This window comes from Talpa occidentalis, unplaced genomic scaffold (assembly GCF_014898055.3).
Source record: "Talpa occidentalis isolate TD23 unplaced genomic scaffold, MPIMG_talOcc4v2.1 talOcc4.5, whole genome shotgun sequence".
Lineage (NCBI taxonomy): Eukaryota > Metazoa > Chordata > Mammalia > Eulipotyphla > Talpidae > Talpa > Talpa occidentalis.
Genome location: NW_023604861.1, coordinates 110,592,684 through 110,615,759, shown reverse-complemented (window position 1 = coordinate 110,615,759; position 23,076 = coordinate 110,592,684). Strand labels below are relative to the sequence as shown.

At 48.3% G+C, this 23,076-nt stretch overlaps 1 protein-coding gene across 1 annotated transcript in view; it reads right to left on the bottom strand.

The window, feature by feature from the left end:
• Positions 1 to 21,733, bottom strand: part of KCNK12 (potassium two pore domain channel subfamily K member 12) — a 40,590-nt gene extending 18,857 nt beyond the window's left edge. Inside the window, exon 1 of the mRNA XM_037528097.1 lies at positions 21,321 to 21,733. Within this exon, the coding sequence (XP_037383994.1) occupies positions 21,321 to 21,711 (391 nt within the window). The 5' untranslated portion in view covers positions 21,712 to 21,733. The remainder of the gene's footprint in view (positions 1 to 21,320) is intronic.
• Between the last annotated feature and the right edge of the window lie 1,343 nt (positions 21,734 to 23,076).

The following is a 23,076-nucleotide window of genomic DNA, read 5'->3' as shown; positions in this document are numbered from 1 at the left end:
TTAAAGAGGTAATTTAGGTAAAATGAGGTCATATAAGTAGACTTTAAATCAATATGTCTGATATCTTTGTAAGAAGTGATCAGGGCACAGACACACTCAGAAGACCACATGAGGACACAGGGAGAAGACAACCATTTACATGTGAGAGAGAGAGGCCACAAAAGAAACCAGCCCATCTAACATGTTGATCTTGAACTTCTGGCCTCCAGAATTATGTGAAAATAAACACCTAATCTGGTCCTTCATTACAGAAACCGGAGATGTCCCCTTTGCAAGACTCCAGAGCCTAGGCTTGCTGATCCCTGGCTTTTTCTGTTTTGTACAGCAGCCGTGGCAGCAGGGAGCTCAGATACAAAGCTTCGTTTCTGAGCCCTGATCAGGAGGCTGTGTTTATATTTATCCTGCTAACTGCAGGGGACTGTTTATACCCAGAGCAATAACCTCCCAGGAGAGCTGGGGGCAGCCAAGAAGCCAGCTGCTTCTGTCAGACCTGCTGGGCCCCTCCAGCCAGGCCAATACTCTCAGGCCCAAGCTTCTCCTGTGCCACATCCTTCAGGCTCTGGGAGCCCGCTCTCCTCACTCCTACCCTGAGCTCAGGTTCCAGGGGTGAGGGCCGGTCTTCCTGGAGTGCAAGGGTGGCAGGGAGGCTGAGTTCTCTCTCGAGCTTGTGCAAAGTGCACAGTACTGCTACTGCAAGCGAGTCATGATTCTTGCCTCAGATTCTACATGATACCAGTTTTCTGTAGGTGCTTAGTAAACAGAAGACAAAGTTTGGATTTTAAAAAATCAGTCTAGATTTATGCTGTCATAAACTGGAAAGTGTGTCTGCTACCTGTCCTCCCTTCTTGCTTCCCTTCCAGAAAAGTCTGAGGGGACGGGCTCCTGGAGGTGGGCCTTGTTCTGAGGTCTTCCTGCCAGGCTGGGCTTTTAGGGGTCTATGAGAGCTTTCAGCTGGCTCCTGCCTAGCCATGCTGCATAGATCCTTGTTTAATCAGAGAAACCACTGCCAGGCTGTGACCTTTGAGGTCCTCAGCAGGGACAGTGTGAGATGGAAGTTCCAAAGCCAGGAGGAGGTGCCAGGCTCCTGCTGCCTGCCAGGAACCCTTGTGTGTAGGAAGCAGTGTATGCCACCGCGGCATGGCCTGACCCATGGAGATGTGGCGAAGTGCTGGCTAGGGGATATCTAGTCCCAGGTGGATAAATGCATCGCCTGTCCACACACAGGCCTGGGAATGTCTTCCTCTTAAAGGATCTGTCTGAGATGGGAATTTTCTTGAGCAAGCGTGTCCATGAAACTGTAAACAGAAGAGCCTCTTGGGCATTCTGTCACACACTCTGCTACAACCTCCCTCCCTCCCAGCAAACACACACCACAAGCATAAACAACCGCTCCATTTTCCTTTTAAGCTCTGATCCTTATACTGTGTTGCTTTCCTGCCTGGGCCTCTGTGGAGTTTTATAGTTTTAGAGGCTATTTTCACAGATGGTTCATCTACTGTTCCTCACAACTGTCTGTGAGACGGGTGTTATTATCCTCGAGTCTCATTCACAGTCTGAGGCTCAGAAAGGCATGGTCTATGCAGGTGGCATTCAGAGGCCAGGTCCGTGGCCTCGCATGGGCTCCCCCTGCAGGTCTCCGAACCACTGCAACTGTCAGAGCAGAGCCTGTTGGCTCCTACCCTAGGGCTGGAAGACACCCCCGAAGGCAGTGGGATGTATCTCCCAGGCATGTGCTCTGTTGGTTTGTTGGGAGAAAGGACAGAGGTAAGATGTAGATGGTCTGCGGCCCTGGACATTCCCCATGGATTTGGCTTCTGGGAACTGGAACCCAGGAAGCTGGGTGGGGATGGGCTGTTCCCACTGCCACTGTGATTCTGGAGATCCATGGAAGGATGTTTACCATCTTTAAGTTCTCTTATTTCCCATCTCTTTGCCAAGGAGTAAGGTGTCACCCACCCAGCTTAAGTTCTCAAAGCTCCTTCTGCCACTTTGGGAGTGGGGAGGATTTTTCCATCAAGGAGCTGGAAGAATGCCCCATCACTACTCCTGGGAGTGGGGTTCCCCCATATGGGAGTGGGGAGTCCCAAAGGCCTGCTTGCTCTCAAGCTTCTGGTGACAGGGAATGGCCAAGCAACATTCCAGAAACACCACCACTGATGTCACATCTTTCTTTTGGACTGACTCCACTCTCTCAGAAGAGAGCACTAACAACAAAGACAGACTTCCACCCTGTTGTCGGACACACAGACATGCCAGCATGCCCCCTTCCCTGCCCTGTCCTCACTTCCCCTTCAGCATACAGATGGTATCTCTGGGGTAGAGCTAAGCCAAGGCAATTCTCATATTAATTCTTAATGTGGTCTTATCCTGTTCTTCAGCAAGGCCTCAGAGCCCAGGGTAGAACACGGGAGCCCTGGCATCTTACCTGGGCCCTACACCTGTCAGCCCTAAACGACTGGGATCCTTTACGGAGAGTGGCTTCTGGAAAAAGCCTTTCTCTTTCACCTTCTCGAGCCCAGATATGGCCAGCACTGTTGTTCCCAGAGCTCTTACTAAAACACACCAGCCCTGTGTACTTTCTAGTCTGAGTAACTTATAGATTGCAGAAGCTATAATTTCATGGGGTTTGTTTTAAATGCCCTTTGCTGGCAGACGTGGGCTCAGTATGAGCACTCTGTAATTTTCCATCCTTCTAAATGGCCCCCTGTAGCTAACAAGTACCATGCACCAAACATAACCCACCCTCTTTCCGCCCCCCAGACAACCCAGTTACTCACACAGTCTTCACTAGGCCCTCCTGAAGTGTCCCTGGGTTTGATTCTTTGTGTATGGGGGGTTGGGCAATTGTGCTTCTGACAAACTATATCACATCCTCCTTAAGGAATACTATGCATCTGACAATGGGGATGTCTTAAAACATTTATTTCTACATATATGAAAAGCAGGTCCAAAAAAAGCTCAAAGACAAATCTCTGCAGTTTTAGTAGTAGAAATAACAAGGTTTTTCTCTTTCAGTTCATTATTCCTCCTTTTTTCAAATGTTCCAAGGAGCATGTATTTTTTTTTTTTAACAATTCATTTTGTATTTTTTTTAGGACAACTCATTTTGTCATTTTGAAAAGACAGGATCTAAGATTCATATAAATGTGAGAAGACAGAGAGGTGAGGAGGTGCCAGATAGGTGGTCAGATTGTTACCAGCTGAAGCCAGAGGAAGAATGGTCACTGAAGCCTGAGTTATCAGAGGAGATGGCCTTCACATGCTGTGTGGGTTTCGGATAAATGAAGAGCTAAGGTCAGGAGGGTGTTCTGGGTAGAGGTAATGCTGTAAAAAGACCAGGAGGTGGATGGCCCTGGGTCTTGTTCGTCTAGATCTCAGGATGCAGCAAAGGGAGCGTGTGCTATCCTCAGGCTGGGAGAGGTGAGGGCCAGTTTGTAGAACTCTGAAACTGTAAAGTAGGTTCTGCCCAGGGAGATGGCAGTCAGAGAATGACCCTTGGAGAGGCCTGGCAACAACTCAATGTCTTTTCCCAGTTCAGCCTTTTATTTAGTACCTTTTATATCTCTAAATTTCTTACCATGCAGCACCAGCTTTGCTGTGGCGGGCGGGTGTGGCAAGGAGAGGTTGCAGGAACACCTGGGTTAGAAGCTTCCCTCTGTCACTTGCTAGTTCTCTGAGAAAACCATTTAATTTCTCTTTGCCTCAATTTCCTCATCTGTAAAATGAGTGTGTGATTTGTACTGACTTCCAAAAGACAAATGAAGATTAAATAAGAAAACATAATATGCTTAGCGTGGGGCTTGGAAGTGTTGACCACTTGTGTGCTGTTAGAGAACAAGGAACAGAATTTCTAAAGCTAAAGGATAAAGAAGAATGGACAAGAGGAAGGTGGAATTTCACTGAACTTTGTTTTCTTTGGGCAAATAATTCCCTCAGGAGGCCAGCTGGTGTTTTCTGTGTGCTCTCTTGGTGGGAGTTTGGGGGGGCACCCCAAATTAACCTTGCAGAGAAAGAGACAACTATGTACAGGGAGAAACTGTAAATGAAGCAGACATCATAAGTGCCCCAGAAAAAGTCCCTCCCCCATCCAAAACTTCCAATGACAGCCCAGGGGCTCGAGCTGTGGGTTCCAGTTTTATGGCTTGGACTTGCACAGCGCAGCAATTATTGCAAAGACCTCTGAATTGATTTGTTCACTGAATTGTTCTCAGTCGTTATAACTTTCTCCTAGATGCTTGTGCTTAGTTTTCAGATGTGTGTAAGTGGTTTTAAGATGAAGAAAAGATGCATAAAAAACAGTATCAAATTTATTCACAGGAATGTCAATACATACTTTCCCCATTCATTCATGGATCCTGGAAGTAAATGTAACTTCTGCCATATGGATTCTGCAAACATACCTCTAGCATTCACAGTGATCCTCATATTTAGAAGGTGGAGAGGCTTCTAGTTCAAGATGATCATCTAATCACCTGAATTTACTCCCCCTCTAAAGACCCTATGAATAATAATGGCAAAGGGATATCAAGGCACACACCAAGAAGAACTTAAAGGGAGGGAGGGAGGTGCCCCTGGGTGAGGAATGTCAACATACAGTGGAAGGTGGGCAGCAGATGGGGAAGCGGCTACGCCTAATGAAGTGGGTGAGGAAGGTGCAGCCCAGGGAGGGCTCCAGCTGAGGGTGGGGGGGAGGAGACCAGCCTATCACACAGATCATGGCTCACTGCTCACCTGCTGACCTAAAGAGAAACTTCCTCCCATGCATCCTGAGCTGTTAGAGTTTTTATTTTAAATCATAAATGTGTTTGACAGCACAGATCAGATGTTTGAGGAAAGCGTGCAACTTTTCTCTCAGTGTTCTCCTGGCTTAGCCACTCCTTCTTCAATACCACCCAGTCTCAGTCTTCAGCTCTCTTCTTCTAGGTCCCATGATCATTCCCTAGAACTCAGGGGTTCCAATCTTGGCTGTACATTGTAGTTTAACAAAATATTAATTCCTGAGGTCCAGCCCCCAAGGAGCATGACACAATTGGATTAGGAAAGAGATAACCTGGACATCAAGACTCTTGACCTGCCACCTCCAGGTTATTTTTTTTTAAAGATTTATTTATTTATACAAGCACTGGGTACAGTCAGAAGCGCAGGAGGGTGAGAGAATTCACCAGAGCGGGAAGCAGAGCAGCCAGAAGGACCGAAGTACACTGCTGAGGGCGGCAGGAGAGGTCTGCGCGCCATATGGGACCCTCCCCCCGGTGGCCAGGGAGCAGCAGGGGATGGAACCAGCGCTGCAGAGGCTGCGGGCAGCTTCAACCGCTGCGTCACCAGGGAGGCCACTCCAGGTTATTTTAATATGCAGCCAAGGTTGAGAATCACTGCCCTAACTGCTCTTTGGAAGGGCTTTAACTAACACTTTCACAAGTGGCTCTCACCCCTGGCTGCACATTAGAATCATCTAGAGAACTGTAAAAATACTAATTCCCAGGACTGATTCCACAGAGATTCTGATAGACTTGGCATAGGGTGAGATCTGAACACTGTTTCTCTCTCTCGATTTTAATTACTGCAGTCAGGGTTAAGAAGCAAGGGTCACAAATCCCAAATTTGTTTCTCAGCATAAGCTTGCATATTCAGTCACCTTACTGAGTCCAAGTTTAAGAAACATCTCAAAACTATTATTTTCCTAACTGAGCTCTTGACTATCTCCCTCCTAACAACCCTTGATTGTTTACAGTCTTATACTCAGTAAAAGGCAAATCCATCCTTTTTATTTCTAGGGTCAAAATTTTAGAGCCCTTTTTTGAGCCTTTCTCTCACATCCTATACTGGATCCACTAGCATATTCTGCCACTTCAAAACACATCCAGAATCTAACCACTGAATTTTACTTAAGCCATGAAAGAATAACTTGAGCTAGATATCCCTCCCACCACAAACAACTAGGAGACTGGACAAAATCCACAAAACAATAATTTTCAGACACTAGAAAATGTGCCATGCAAGATTATGATCCTTGAGCGAAGGGAAACAAATGAGACCTTTAACTGCCCTGGTTTTCTGTCTGGTGGCATTTTCAGATAGCAACAGACTGGGGAATCCAAGCATAGCCCAGATATTTCACTGGAGTGAGGAGACAGAAATTTGGGTTTAAGGAGGACAAGGCAGTGATAACAAAGGGAGATGGAGAATACTGAAGAAGGAACTACCAAGAGAAAGCTCTAGAACTCTGCATGGGGGTTCCTTTGAAACTTTGAGTAACAATTATCTGCAGGTATATGTAGAAGCTCCTCAAGACCAAGGAAAAAACAACTTCCAGAAAAGAACAATTGTGAGAGAGCTATCAGCCAAAAGATTCCCAGAGGTCTCATAGAGCCAGAGGACCTGAGTTCCTGCCAGCTAGGTGAAAAGGTTGTACTATGTAAGGTTTTCAGTAAAGGCCCAGACAGGTTATGCTTTAATAAGGTGGCTAAACAGGTCTCAGAGAAAAAGTCTTTAGGCCTGCCTTTAAAAAGCTTAAAAAACAAGCCTGGAAAAGATCAAACTGATCTATAAGTAATTTTTAACTGTCTGCCAGAACAAAGTCCAGCCCTGTTTAAAGGAATCTAACCCAGTCAAGCATCAAAAAAGGTAAAATTCACAATGTGTCTAATAAAAAATGATCATACATGAAAAGAAACAGGAAGATGTAATCCACAAATAAGAGAGAAACCAGTCAACAGAAAGAGAGCTAGATTCTAGAGATCAAGGAATCAGCAAAGACATTTAAACAGGTATTAATATGCCCAAGGATTTAAAGGGAAAATGAGCATAATGAGGAAGTGGGAAAAATTTAAAAGAGCTAAGCGGAACTTCTACACATTAAAAAACACAATATTTGAAATAAAAATTTCACTGGAAAGGATCAACAACATATTAGATACTGTAAGGGAAAAAGACTGAACTTCAAGAGGCCAATTGAAACTTATCAACATGAAACACAGTGAGGAAAAAGACAGGAAAAAAAAAAAAGAAAAGAAAGAATCTGTTACTTGAGATAATATCAGGTAGTTTAAATGCATGTACTTGGAGGCCAGAAAGAGATAATGGAGTATCAAAAGGAATATTTGAAGAAATAACAGTCAAAACTTTTCCAAAGTTAACAAAATTTATAATACAGAAATGCTAGGCGTGCACTAGGTCTGAAGTAGTATAAGCACAAAGAACTCTACCAAAGCACATCAAAATCAAATTGCTGAAAATCAGGGAGGATGAGAAAATCGTAAAGGCAGCCAGAGAAAAAAAGGCACATTACTACATATAATCAAAGAAATCACAAACTTCTTGTAAGAGAATATGTAAGCCAAGAAACAATCTTTAAAATGCAGAAAGAAAAATAGAACCAGTCCTTCAACCTATATATCTTTGCTGAAAGACTCTGCCCTTTCTCCGTGGCTCTACCAATCACACCTTTGTCTAAGTCACTATTGTCTCGCTCCTGAAATATTTCAAAAGCTTCCTGTTTTCCATGCTACTACACTAGTTCCTGTATAGTTTTGTGTTGACTAGTAGCCAGAGTGATCTGAAAATATTAAGTCAGCTCATCTTTTCTTAAGACATTCCAGTGGCTCCCCATTTCACTCAGAGTAAAATCCAGAGGCCTCGCAATGGTCCATAGGCCCCACATGATCTAATCCTTGATTACTGTTTCAACTGCACATTCTAATACTCTACCACTTGACCTTCTTCCAAACACTGTTTCAGCCACACTGGCTTCCTTGTCATTCATCCAGCAAACCATGCAAGTGGCTGCTTAAGGACCTTGGCACTTGTTGGAATAATTCTCCTCTAGGTGGCCACATGGATCACTCCTTTGTTTCAGTCTACATCTTTGCTCAAGGGTCATGTTATCAGAGACCCCTTTAGATCACCCCCTCTTCCATCCCTCTCCATCTCTCACCTTGTTTTTTTTCTTTAGCATTTATCACCATTTGACAACTTGTTTGTTTATTGACTACCCCAATTTGTTTATTGACTAGAATGTTGGCTCCATACAGTAGGGTTGTTTTCTACTTGTTCACTGCTGTATGTACAATATGAACTCTCTCACACACACTGCATCCCTATCTTAAGTTTTTCTGAAGCTCTCCAGTTCTGGACTGCTTGGTGCATAAAAACATTTTGGTGCCCTGGGTATAGCTCAAAGGAGCTGGGAGGAACCTAAATGACATGTATTTTACTATAGTGGCACCACTCTGCTGTTGGAAATCCTGGAAACATTGCAAGGGAGGAGAGTCAGAGGCTTGCAGATGCTAGTTTTCAGTCATACTACAAAGAGAAGTTGGGTCTTTCCCTTTAGGGTATGAATCACTTTCTTCCTCTTTGCTCAGCCCTGTGCAGGAGAAGGGTAGGGTCAGGAATGAGGCTAGAATTAAGTAGAGTACTCAGCTCCAATTCTCCAGCCAGAGGCCCTTCAGCCATAAACAGCTATAAAAGAAGTTTTATGGAAAAACATTAAAAGAAATAAAGCAGGGATTTCAGTTGAAGGTGAAAATGATTCTAGGGACAAAGATGCCATGAATTAAGTTGCTGCATGCCAATTTCTGTTGCACACAAATGCTTTCCTGCGTTGCCTTTCTCACCAGCTGCCCTCAGCAATCTGAGTAAGGAGGGGAGGCCTGCCCTGCCAAGCCTAGCTTTGGAGGAGGGGTTTTCTCCACTGGTCTCAGACCAGATTCATTCCCCAAAATCTCCTGTGCAGCCACAGCATCCTCAGAAGCCTTCTCCCATTAGACAAGCACCCAAATCTCCAGGTACATCATAAACATCCCCAGGCCCAGAGGCAGCCCTTTCCCTAGATCTTCATATGTGGACTTGATGTCAAGAAATGGGGGAAGAAAGAACATCAAGAAGACCCAAGATAGTGGAGGTGGTGAGGGATCACTAGATCCTGCCATTTGACGCCTGGAAACATCTCTCACAGCTTCTCTGTTCCTTTCCACAAGCGCGTGATCCCCAGCCCCCACCCCTAGTCCCCTCTACCACTTCACTCGTCACATAGATAGCCAGCATCCTGGCTTACTACATAAACAATATGTACTAACCCACAGCCTATTAAGTGGGGGTGTTTCCCATGAGCCTATGAGGCAGACATCATTTTGAGAAAAATGTGTCTTATAGCAGCTAATGTGTATTGTGCAAAATGCTAACTCTTTGTTCAAAGTATGCACATTAGTAGCTATAAAATAAAATTATAACTATCATGGATCAGGAGCCACTTGGAGCTCATGAAGAAACAATACACATTGGCAATCCTTTTGAATGAGTTTGGAATCACACAGCAGTTCAGGGCTGAATATACAAACTAAGTACATACTCTTCAAGGATTTACCACTCATAGAGACATGTAAGCTCCTCATAATGTGAAAGGGACAGCTTGTAGTGGGTTGATTTAAATGTTCAAGGTGAACAGCCAAAACAAAGGATTTAATAATATATGGTTGTTTCTAGGCAGTCTGGAGACCGACAATTTAGACTAACTAGATTGCCCGATTTAACGGCCTAACTATATAGTAATTAATCAGCCAGAATGCTCTTCTAAAACACTCATCATCACATTACACTCCTGCTCAAGAAAGCAGAATGACTCCTTATTGCTTACCAGCCCAAGTCTAAACACTTCCGTCTGGCTTCCTTGGCCCTCGGATATGACCTAAACCTACTAAAGCAGTTGGATCTGTCATTGTTCCTTAAAATGCCAAGGCAGGTTGGTCTTGACCTCACACTCATCTCCCAGGCCTAACAATCCTGCAACTTCACAGGCAACTTTAGACACACTGGAACAAGCAGAGGATCTGGGGCCAGAATCCTCAGCTTAGGGTCCAAAAACTCACTGTGTGATCTCAACCAAAGTATTTATTTTTAAAAACACTAGTTCAAATTAGAGTGCTTATTAAATGCTGGGGTCAGACAAGGAGCCTTCCTTCCTTTGTCAGAATTCTCCCATCGACCATTTGAGATCAGCACTATGATTATTCCCTACTTTATAGAGGTTAAAACTGAAGCTTTGGAAGTTCATTCATTTGTTCAACAAATACCAGGTGCTGTGCTACCAGTGGGATTATAACAGTGGATGAGAGAGACAAGAATCCTGCTTTCATGGAGCAGAGAGTGACCAGAGGTCAGGCAACAAACAAAGAAGTAAACAAACGTATGACCCAGATATATGAAAGAGGCACATGCTCTGAGGACAATAAAACAAGGAAGTGTGATGGACAGTGGCTGGGGATGAGTGGGGGCAACACAGTGGTCAGGGTATCTGGGGAAGGCTTCTCAAGGGTTGACATTTTAGCTTCAGATGTTGAGGTTTGAATGCGGCTAAGAAGTCAGCTGCACTGAACATAGGGGGCAGTGCTCCATAGAGCAGGGACAGCAAGTGCAAATGTCCTGAGGTCTAATGATTCCAGTTTTGCTATAGTAACTTGAGCAAAGCAGACAATGGTACCAGTGAGGCCCAAAGTGGGCAGGGTAGTGGTCAGAAGATGAGTTGCTTAGAGTCAAAAACTTTTAAAGTAGTGCATTACTGGTCTCAGCAGGGATATAGGTAGCATGGAGTTCCTGCTGGAGTAGGATGGAGAAAAATATTGTATGTGAGATGGTCAAGGAACACACACCCTGGGTCTTGGATGGGTTGTGGAAGAACTCTGGAGAGGGGTGGAGAGGAAGACAGTGAGCTGGTCTTCTCAGTGAATGAGCAGTCATACTACAAAGAGAAGTTGGGTCTTTCCCTTTAGGGTATGAATCACTTTCTTCCTCTTTGCTCAGCCCTGTGCAGGAGAAGGGTAGGGTCAGGAATGAGGCTAGAATTAAGTAGAGTACTCAGCTCCAATTCTCTAGCCGGAGGCCCTTCAGCCATAAACAGCCATAAACACTTGGCTTTGCAACCCTGCTGGCGAATGAGAAAAGGCCCCTTAGCACCTCTTCCAGATGACAGTATTGCACTGTAAGTTGTCTCCTGGAAATGCAGTTTCCCTCTTTCTTAAAATGGAGACACCCACTTGCCCACTGAACACCAAGTAGCTTTGTCAGGTACTTTCCTAAGTCATTCTGGTCTGCATGGCAACTGCACTCAGTACGGGGCTCAGGACACACTTCAGCTCTTGTCATACATGCTTCTGAACTGCCTGCCCACTAGGTCAAGTGTATTGCCCAGCAATTTGCCCGCGATCCCTCAACATGAGGACTGAGCTGCCTTAAGGATCTGAGGTTTGTGCAAACATGGCAGTGGCAGTAAAGGGTTAGGGTTAGCTGCTGGTGCTGACATATTGGTTGCATGATGCAACTCATTTTAATGCAGTGGGGTACCTGCCTGCTTAGAGAAGTCCGGGAGTGAAACCCTTCACAAACCGAAGCTGCCTTAATAAGGCAGAGTATTATTTGATTTCTAAGTGGGGATTTGCATGTTTTAATTTTCTTAAACTGCCGCCTAGGTAAAGTTGAGAATAGTGAAAACAGGCATTTGTTCAACAAATATCACTGGAGCCCCACCCATGTGCCAAGCTCTGTACCAGACACTGGGGGATACTGTAATGAATAGGCTCCTGGGTGCTGGGAAGACCAGGCCATTCCAGTTGGGGGTTGACAAAGGCAGGGTTGGCTTCCCTGCTGTCTGCCTGGGGCTTCCAGACCTCTTTCAGAGCTGGCTCATAAGCCATCTCAATTTTCTTCCTTCACTTCCCATTTAAAAATAGAATCCAACCATCAGAAAACTGCATGGTCTCTAAAATATTCCCTGCCCCCGTAGGAAATGCCAACACACTCAACATAGCAGAGTTGCGTGTTTTCCTTTGCCTCACAGGCCCAGGCTGCCCCTGCAGCATTTCTGGCAGGCCCTGGTGTTACAGCTCCCCACGAGGTGCTCAGAATTCAGAACACTTGGCAGCAGGAAATGCGATGGTGGCCATTTGGAAAGGATTAGGGAGAAGTCATGCAGAGTGCAATTCGGGGTTTGTGTTGATCTCAACTGTAACTTTCCAGAAAGCTGGGAAACCCAATTCCAATAAAAGCTCCCCAAGTATTTTTGGAGGCATTGTGATAGTGCGGGGCAGTGCTGGGTAGGTGGTGGTGGAAGGGCGGGGGGGGGAGGGAGCAGAATGGTTTTTCCTGGTTTGTGGAATTACATTTAGTTGCTGATAACATTTTTGTGAAATCTCTGGGCCAATATCTGGTTTCTAAGAGGTGTGCCATGAGTAGGTGAGAGAGGAGGTGGAGTTACTGGCTCATGTAGAATTCAGTGGGCCCTCTTTGCAGCTGGGGGAATCTGAGTTGGTAGGAGCTGGGACTAGGGCCCTAGCCCCCTTTTTCAGGACTGAACTAGTTTGGTTTCACTCCAAGGCAGGGTAGGACAGGAACCCAGTTGACTTAGAGCCACAGGGATGGTGCTGCCAGCCAGGGGAGCGCCAGCCAGAATGAGCCAGGTGCCCGCGGCACACCTGCCAGCAGCTGACTGAATCAGAGGCCTAGCTAAGGGGCCCGTGCACAGCCAGCCCCCTCCCACCACAGCAGTGGGAAGAGGAGGGTAGAGGATGGTGTTGGGAGGTTCCTGGGGACCAACTGAGCCCAGACTATACTACTTTTGTTGTTTTTTTTTTTTTTTAAACAACAGTTCAGGGTTTTGGGTTAGCATTTATTCATTCCATCCATTCAACATACATTGATTAATCTCCTACTCTGTGCCAAGCATTATGATCCATGACTCGTAGAAACTACCTCTTTGCTTGAATCATCTCCATCTCCCGACACAGAGTAGTCACCCAAGGCTCGGCTGCTGCCATGATAGCCATCATTGTTGTCAGTTGTAGCAGAAACAAGCACTACCAAGACATAGCTCCCAAACTACAGGAAGAAGGAAGGAAAATAACTGCAGGTACCTACTGCATGCCAGGGTCCTGTGCCAGCTTTTGACATACTTTATCCCACTGAGCAGAGGCTTGCATTATTACCAGGATACAGGCATAGAATCAAATAACGATCATGACTGGGGGCAGTAAGAGGGACGTCATAGCAGAACTCGTACTGGTGGGCCCTCTGAGCTGGATCTTGAAAACCAAGTTCACTTGGCAGAAAATGGAGAAGGGCATTCCAGTGGAGGGAATAGGATGAGCAATGCTCTGAGCTCTGAAGTACTTGGATTTCAGGGGTGAGGACAATAGGAGAGGGTGGGAGGGGGAAGGTGGGGGGACAGCTGAAAGCTAAGAGTGGCTATAGGTGGAGGTGCACAGGCAGGTGCATAATGGTTCCATGATCCATCCCCCCGCCCCCCTTCCCCCACCAAGTTTGCCTCCAATATATGACCCTGGGCAGAGGCTCTTGCAAGTTGACTGGTATTTGGGAGGCCCTGTGCAGAGCTGGCCATGTCCCTAGACTTTTCTGACTAATGTGCTCAAGTACAGATTTTCTGGTGATTTGGTTCAGGTAACCAGTGAGTGGCAGGCCTAGGTCAAGACTGCCAGTTCTCTGTCCATTACTACTATCCAAGCGCAAAGCTGAGGTTCCTTCTTTAGGCAGCAGCTTGGCACAGTGGGCCTCCAAAATGCCTTTCAATACCAGCTCCCAAAGTTCTAGGGTGCGTAACACGAAGCACCATGCTCGCCTACCCTCTCTTATCTGCCTGGCAGTCTGTCATCGACAGGTGCTGAGTTGTGAAGGATGGAAAGCAGGTAACTCTTGGTGCAGTATAATCATCAACAGCAAGGAGCACAGCACTGCCAAATAGGATTCCTAAACTGTGCTTGAGCCCTCGTGGAGTTTGTTTTCCTCCTCCATCCTCACCACCCAGCAAACCCCAGACCAGGTTGTGATGCTTCCTTCTCCTTGGTAGTGTGCAGCTCAGGGGCAGCAGAAGGGATGCTGGGCCATCAAGAGCCCTGAATACTCTGTCTTGATAGTGACTTGCTGTGTGACCCCAGGCAAGTCACTCAACCGAGTCTGTTTCTCTAACTGTAAAATGGGATAAGAGCCTCCTTGCAGGTATCCTAGGATTTTAGGGAGGATCCTGAGTATACATGAATAAAAACAGAGTAAGCTGGCGAGCATGATACATGATTGGGGGTGGGGTGGGGGGAAATGAATGAGACCAACAATCGTTTGGTTATCCCCCTCACCCCTCACAACTAAAGCCTTGGCTGCTAGATAGTGGAATCTGGAGAGAGGAGAAGCTGGCAGGCCCTCCAACCTTCCCCATCCTGCTCTAGGAGGCCTCTAACTTAGAATGCTGTCTCCACGGGAGCTGTGTAAGTCTACACTGTACTTCACTACTGGAGGGTGAAGATCAACTATAGGTCCGGGGGCCTGGAGCAGCACCCTGGCTCCCACCTGCAACAGGGCTGTTGCTGCAGCACCAGCCTCCACCCGCAGTCCTAACACCAGATCCACCCAAAAGAAGTGTGGCAGGGCCTGGCCCCTGCTAGTCTCAGCTCCTCAACCTCCCTCTAAGTCCCAGCACTGCCAAGAGGCCCATCCCACCTCGAAAAGCAGGAGGATGCACAGAGGGGTGGGGACCAGAGGCCCATCTAACCCCCCACTCAATCACTCATTCACTTATTCACCAACTATGTTCTTTAAAAAGATGAAAGAGCATACACATAGGAGGAATTACTGAGATATTCTAGTAGAGGAACCAAAGAAACTGCATTTTAAAGAGCACCCACCAAGGCCAGTTATGTAACAGTGGAGGACAGCAACACGCCTCAGAGACAGTAGCCAATGAGAGTGCAGCAGATGCCACACTGCAGGGTGGCTGAGACCCACGGGGCTGGCACAGAGTGATGTGGCCCGGGTGCACTGCAGGATCTGGGCAGTGCCTCGGTTTCCCTCCATGCAGTACAGGGGTCTGGGGAGCCAATCAGTGCTTACCAAGCACCTGCCAGGCACCGCAGGCACAGAATAACCCACTCAGTCTTTCAAGAATCCCTGTGCGGCAGGAACCATCCTCATCCTCACTTTACAGAGGAGGAAACTGTGGTGAGGAGAGAGCCCTCCGGTCACGGGGAACACATGGCTTATCTGTGGCAGAACTGCAGATTGGAGCCCAATCTGCGGGGCTAGCCTGCTTAGTCTACACTGAACTGCATCCACATGGAAGCAGATGCCCCCAGCCCCACCAGGGAGAACATCAGAGCTAGAGGGGATCTCAGTGCCCCTGTGCCCTCCTTCCTTTAAGAAATGGAGAAACTGAGGCACTGGGTGGTGGTGTGTCCCAAAGTCATGCAGCCAGTGAGGGGCAAGGCTGGGTCTGGGCCACCAGTGCCTGATTCACTGCTGCTTGTCCACTCCCCGGTTACTCCAGGGTGATCTGGGAACCAACAACATGGGCATCCAGGGAGCTTGTGAGGAAGGCAGACTCTCAGGGCACACCTAAACCTATGAACAGAAACCTGTAGCACCGTTCTGGGCTGTTCCTGGCAGGGGTCCTGAGCACAGCTGGGAATGAGGGGAATAATGCCCCCTTCCCTCAGCCAGCTTGCCTAGGGGTGGCAGCAGACTATCCCAGGGCCCCAGGGGTCAGGCAGGGTCCCCTCTAAGTCTTTGTCTTCAATAGCCTGGCAGTTGCTCTCATCTTTTCTCCTGCCTGCCCTTCTCCACTCACCGAAAACTTCCTAAAGAAGCAGTTCTCACCAAAGCAGGGGAGCCTGATGACACCTGTTCAGGAGGTGGCTCCGTGACCTGTCTGCATGGAGCAGTTAGCTCCATAACTGTCTGAATCTCTGCTACGCTCTGTGGAAGTGGCGGCTCAGTTTAGGAAAGATCAGACAGTCTCTCACTCCAGAGAGGCCATCACAAGTGCCATGAAGATAGCCGTTTCATCGGCTCCACAGTTTCGCCACTGGAAAGAGGACAGAAGTAAAGACCATGCACAGAAAGACGATCACGGTGGCATTACTCAAAATAGCTCCAAACTGGGAACCACCCAGGCCCCAGCGATAATACCAAGTAAATGGAATATTATGAACACACCAAAATTAGTATGTGAAGGCCATGTGGAAACACAGAAACAACATGGATGATGAAATGTTAATAAAAGGGAAGTATTTCAGCACACACCAGCTAGTTTCCTTTCTTTTCCCTACAAAAGGTATGACAAAGAGCTGCACAGGAGCCTGCAAAAATGAGCGTTGTATTAGGACATTGTGGCATGAGTGACTTCTCTCAATTCATGAGAAATTCCTGAGTGCTTACTAGGTGCTCGATCCAATGCTGGGAGCTGAGGATGCAGCAGTGAGTGAGAATGTATTTCCTGCTCACCCTCTAGAGCTTGAGATCTAAGGACATACATTTCCCCTAAATGTCCTTCAAAGTTGTCATAGCATCATCTTTCAATGAAAAGTGGTTGATGAGAGAAAGCAGTGAGGAAAGGTGCGCTTCTCCCGGATAACATATTTCACTCTTGGTATCAGAACCATCTCCAGCTGGTTACATACATGTTAGAAGAAAACGGAATGTAAATGTGGTAGTGACATTTCGGTCTTATAATGTCTTCGTTTCCTTTGAAGCAAAAACACATTTTAAAAATCCATGTTAAAAAAAGAGGAAAAAAGTTAGGACCTGTTACTAATCTCGCAGTTGAATAATTAAGTGTGCCTAATTCTGAAAGTAGCAAGCTAAATTATGCAGTGCCAAAAGTGACAACTCCATACCTACACCATTCCATCTCTAGCTGCATGGTTTTAGCTTTATAGCTAAAGTACGCTGCCAGAAAACCTAATAAAAGGAAGCAAAAATATTTCTGTTTATGTCAAGCTGCCATTTGAGAAAGACTTAAATATGTTCTTCCCTATGTGTAAATTTGACAGCAGTTTCATAATTAAACCCCCAGTGGAGAATTTCCCTTTAATCTTTTCAAAGTCAACCAGTAAAACATCCTGTAGAGCATGAAATGATGGATTAATATGCCTCAGATTATTTGGATATCTGAATTAGAGCACCACTTCCAAGAACATAATTTGGGACTAAAGAATACAAGTGACTGTCTTTATCTTTAGGAGTTCCAGTATCATAGGAAGATGCAGGTTAGTCAATGACATGTCGAAGGCCCCATGTGCATCCATGATGAGTTATGCTTGTCCTGGATTTTGTTGAATGGAGGGATGAACATATGGATACATTCATTCACATTAAAGCAAATTTGATTCAGCCCTTTGGGAACATGTTATATAGGATAAATGGGGGAAATAATAATTACCCAGGATTTCAGTTCATGTAAGCAATGAAAAGGAATAATATAGACCACAGAGTGGATTTTTACTTTGCTTAAGTTCTTCAGATTGGCTTTCAATACAACCTCAACTACTGCTGGACAGTTACTGGCAACTTTTTCCCACTGCTGGGAGGACATAGCTCTGTGTCTACACAACTGCAAACTGCCTGGCTCTAGATGGGACCCTTTTCAAGCCAAATGTCAGGACAATACCCCATCTCATGATGATGATCCACCTGACCTTCAGTATCCACAGTCACACCCAAACTCTTCCATATCTCCCTTCCATGTCTCCCATTTCTTTCCTTTCTTCTTCTCCTCCCCTACACACACACACACACCCCACGTGCAAAAGAAAGCAGAGTTAAGTGGCTCCTGTCCCTTGACCAGAGTTTACCTGACTGTCTCCTACTTGCTAGTGCTTCTGTCTCTGACCTTCTTGGTACCAGCCCTCGCCTTCCCAGCCATCTTAAGACCTGCCAGGTCCTTTTATCTTAGACTTCTAAGATATATCTAATCCTTCAAGCTTTCTCTGTACTTGATAATTTGTTGGCCTGACCAACATTACCAGTTCTCCTGTTCTAGACACACACACACATACACACACTCACACACCCATATAGACCCATTATAAAATACTTCAATCTCAAACAACTTAAGTCGTATCCCTGTGCCCACCAGGATGAGGGAACAGAACAGGTGCACATGTTTAAGTGTGAAGTTATACTCCAAAAATTATATAATTATGTAAATGAATGGCAAATCAATAAAATTTGATTAAAAAAAGATATGCCCACCAATTATATGCATGGAATTGGTAGAAGCAAACACTGCATAACTTCAATTCCGGACCTAACTGAACACATAATTAACTGTACCTTGAGATAAGTCCCTTGATACTCTATGCTACGTGTGATTGGACCTAAGTTCCCCTTTGTGGTTTAATCATCTTTAGTGAGGACAGCCAAGATATGCCGCCCCAAAATGCTGTGCTCCATTTGCCCATGTTTGAATACACTTTAGCCTTTGCCTGTGAAATAAGTCTTCGGCCTGACACACACAATGCTGACATCTTCATGGAAGGTTTTCTGTATTAATCTAGATGAACCATTCAGCTAGAGCTATACAACACAGAGAAAAAGAAATGTCCACACTGCTGCATGGACCATGCACACTGTGAGAGTCACTGACCAAATAAAATCGAGCTTGTGCTAATTTTCCTATTCAGTGGATGAGGTGGCAGATCGAAAATCCTGACTGCCCATTTTGGACTGAGCTTTGGCTCCCTGAGCTGCTGCATCCATCAAAGCACCAGTAATAATAATTGTCTCTGAAGACTCAGGGCATTTAAGGGAAAGAAACTATGTAAGCAAAAGAGAAAATGATATATGTAGGCCTTTACTTAAATCTCATCCAAGTACTTTTTGCAAGAGAAGGCTGAAATGATAATCATGCTACTGTGGGATTCAGCAGGTTTCTGACAGAAGTGACGAATTTACAGTACTGCCCCAGACCATCACAGCACATGGATAACTGTCACAGACCCTACTAATTTGTGGCTGTCATGGTACCCTGCAAAGGGCTAGTTGGATGCCAGCACAGGCTGGTTCTGGTCCCTGAATGATGCTCCCCTCTGGAATGAACATCTCCCTGCAGTAGATTTTGGAAACAATTGCTGGGACTGGGGCTGGGGCTGGGTCATTCGTAACATTGACACATGCTTCAGTAGCCCTCCTACACTGCTTGCCTACATCCAAAAACACAAATCAAGAAAGAGAACATAGATCCTTTCCGCTTGACTAAAGAACAGCCAATCCTGCCAGTAGATTAAAGGCTGGGGCTTGGAACAATTTGCCAACATGCTGACTTGACTTTGTGCAAAGAGCTGAGAGAAGCTTTAGAAGCTGTAACCGGGCAGTGAATGAAGAAGCTGATAGGAAACTGGCAAAATACACCAAAAATAAGTCTTAGACTCTGAAAGATTTGGAGGCTACTAGAGATAAATGGGGAAGAGATAGAGAAAAGAGGTGATAGAGGGGTAAACAGTGACAGGGCAGCAGCACTGGAACTCTGGTGGAGGGTGGGGAAACGTGCCCATGTCCAGATGTGAGTCTGTACCCTCCAAGGCATACAGATTTCTAAACAAATGGTTAATCTAAGAACTTTGCTTTTTTTTTTTAAAAAAAAAAAAAAAAGGGACAGAAGCTTATCAGAAAGGCACAGAGACCACGTCTCTGTAACGAGGTCCTATTTGAATGGACTGATGGCCCACAGGGATGAGCATACCACTAACATCTTCCCATTTAGCCTGTGGATTCCATTAGGAAGCCAAAGCGTGTCACGGGTAGAGGAATGCTGTGGCTGCCTAATATGCATACAGGTGTGCCTCTAGATGGAAGAAAGCAAAAAGGTGTGTTCACAAGAGGAAGAGCACAAATCAATAACGAGCTATGAACACATGATGTCATCCTCCAGGACTAAGCATCCTTAGTACTTTTAAAGCACTGGGGAAAAAAAAAAAAAAAACAACAAAAACTCTAGTTGCTATAGCAACTTGATGCAGTTCTTAAAGGGGGATATTTTGAGGGGGTCATGTTATATCTTCAGTCACCATAACAACATGCTATAGCTTTTAAAGGGTATTTTTATCCAGTTTGTGTGTACTTTGGACTTGGGCCATATTTGTCTTTTCTATTAAAATAATCAGATCAAGCATGACACATGAAAAATCATTAAAGGCGAGGAAGTTCTTTCACCAATTGTACATATACATTCAGAGAGACATCTCTAGCTGCTCATATCCTGCACATGGATATAGTCTTTCTGCTTCCCAGAAGCCATCTGGCTTACACTGGTCAGTTAGTCCATGCTCCCTTCTGAATTGGCATACCAAACCAGTCCAGTATCTGCCCGTGGAAAGAGTGTGAAGTCCCTCACTTCTCAGCCCAGTGAAACCAGCCCCCCCCCCCACCAAAACTACTACAGGAGACAGTTCCTTGGGGTGATGAGGTTTGACCAGTCAAATGCCTTCTCCCACCTAGGATTTGAAGCAGGAGTGCATGGGGCACACACAAAGTCTGACCAAAGTGAAAATCTTGTATTCCACACCCTGTAGAGGCCTGTATTCCACACCCTCCATGTCAGGGGACATGGAGCTTGGGGAGAGGGAGCAAGAGAAGAAGAAAGAGAGGGAAGGGTGGAGTGGGGAACAATGGTGGCTCCAGAATCTCTGCAAAGAGACTCAGAAGAGGGGTGAAAGTAGGAGATGTGGGGGGCTTAAAGGCATAGTTCCTTAGCATTTTTTGTAGGTTGTGAAACCATGAACTGCTTATACAAAAAATAGGGAGAAAGTATAGGGGAACACCTCCCACCCCCAAGCCTCTTCTAGGTAGCAGAACTGGTTGGATGATAGATGGTAAGGTGAAACCCTGGAGAAGAAATAGAAGGGGGAAGAAGATCAGCTGGGGCGGAACAAGAACAACTGAAGTCCTGGCCTCCGAGTCTAAGGGCCTTTTCTTTGGGCATGGCAGTGTAGACCTGGAAGAGGGCAAGATCTAGAGAAAGATTCTAGGGAAAGTGGTCACCTTCCCAAAGGCAAAAGGGCTAGAAGACACTAAACGGAAAAGGTGGAAAGAAAAGACAGAGAATAAAATCGTGGAGGGAAAGAGGGGGAAGGGACTTTGCAAATCTCCTGGATGAGGGACCTGAGGCCCGTGCGTCATGGGACATAGGAAAGAAGCATCAGGTCCTTGAAACATTCTTACAAGTCCTTTTCTAAAGGAGAAAACTGAGTATTTGGTCACAGAATTGGAAATATCAGGCCCTGAGCGGTCCCGGGTCTGCCCAGCACCTGGGTGAAGGTTCTCCCCACTGGGCCTCACTGCCATGCTAGTGACCACCGGGTGCGCGCCAGAGACGGGCCTCTGGGGGCTCCTCGAGGGCTGAAAGTCACTTGAGGGGGACCGGCAGGGCGCAGGGCGGGTGGGTCGGGGGTGGGGCGCAGCAGACAACGGGGCTTTAAGGAGCAAGAAGCAGAGGAGGCAGGCAGCGGGATGGCGCGGGAGGAGGGACGCGCGTGGGGCGCGGCACTCACCTATGGTGGACACCACTGTGCCCACGAAGTAGAAGGCGCCGGGGAAGTCCCAGCGCGGGCGGAGCGCGTCGGCCCGGACGCCGGCCGCCAGAGCCGCCTCGTAGTGCCGAAGAAAGGCGCGCAGCTCCGGCTCCGCCACGCCGTGCGCCGCGCTGAAGTTGCGCAGCGTGGCGCCCCAGCGCGCCCGCGCCTCCGCCTCGCCCGGGCTCTCCAGCGCGGAGAAGACGGTGGCGCCCGCCACCAGGTAGAGGCCGATGAGCGCCGCCAGCAGCACGAAGCGGCCGGTGTCCTCGTTGAGGTGCGAGCGGCGGCAGCAGCAGCAGCAGCAGGAGGGGCGCGGCAGGCGGCGGCGGCAGCGGCGGGGCGGGGGCCGGGGGCTGCGGGAGGACATGGTCCGGAGCTCAGCCCCGGGGCCGGGGCGGCGCTCGGAGCCCGGGCCGCGACATCCCCCCGGCGGGAGCAGGAGCGTCAGGGCGGTGGGCAGAGGTCGGGGGCCGCCGCGGAGCCCCTCGCGGCTTCCCGCGGCGCCCGGACGGCGGGGCGCCTCCGCCTGGTTCCCGGCGCTCAGGCTGCACGGGGGTCACGCGGCCCTTCGGGGGCCCGGGTTGGGGCGCTCCTCTCCGCGCCCCGACGCCTCGCGGGCTCCCGCGGCTTCTCGCCCGCCGCTCCCGAGCGCGGGGGTCTGAAGCGAGGCCCCTGCCGCCCCGTGGCCGGCGCGCGCGGGGCCCCGGGCCTCATACTCCTCTCCAGACAGGCCGCGGGCTGCGGGCGGGGCGCGCTGTGGAGCCCGGGCGCCTAGGACCGGGGCGCCACGGCAGGGCTCGTCGAGAGCCCCTGGGGGCGTCCCATGAGGCGTTCCCGGCGGGGCGGCTCCCAGGCCCAGGCAGAGCGGGCAGCGCAGCGCCTGCCTCCGGGTCTGAGCCGGCGGCGTCGGCTCCAGAGCCTCAGAGCCCAGCCGAGCCCAGGAAGCGCTCCCTTCCCAGCTCCTGCAGGAGAGTCGCCCGCCACGGAGAGGCGGAGTCACCAGCGCCCGGGGCGGGGTGTTTGGGAGGGGGAATTAGGCGGGGAGGGAAGGGATGGGATGCTGGGTTGCTGCAACGCCTCCCGATGGTTTTGGAGACACTAATGCGGGGCGCAGAAGCAGGTGTCCGGACTGCGGTGCTGGCTACCACCCCGCCGGAGGACGCCGTCCCATCGTGCCCTGCTTTTCGGCTCCGAATCCCTCGCTTATCTCTACGCTGCCGACAAACTTTGCCCAACTTGATGGTGCGCTGCGGTCCAGAGACGGGGGGTCCTCACGACGCGCATCCCCCGACACCAGGTTCTTGGGCTCCAGTCCGAAGTTTAAGTTCCCTATTGCTCCCTGCTCCCTGGAGCCTTCCGCAGCGCCAGCTCTCGGAGAGTTCCTCTGGGGGAATGAGCCGGCCTGGGAACCGGCGGGAGGGGGGTGTCTGGGCTCCGGGACTGAGGCGTGAGGGCGCCTCTCCCCGGCTCGGGCGGGCGGCCCGGCGTCAGCACCGCGGACAGCGCATCGGTGCCGCAGCCGCGGGGCGGGCGGCGCTACAGCTGCGGCTGCGGGGGCCAGCGGAGAGGCGGGTCATCCTGCTGCGCTGTGCTCCCCAAACCCTCTCTGCCTCCGTGTGTCCCCCCAGATGGAGGCAGGTGCGCTGAAGCCCTGTGCTGACAGGGCGGGGACGTTGCGGAATAAACACAGAGGAGGAGTCAGCGCGCGTACCGGGTCGAGGTGCCACCGGAG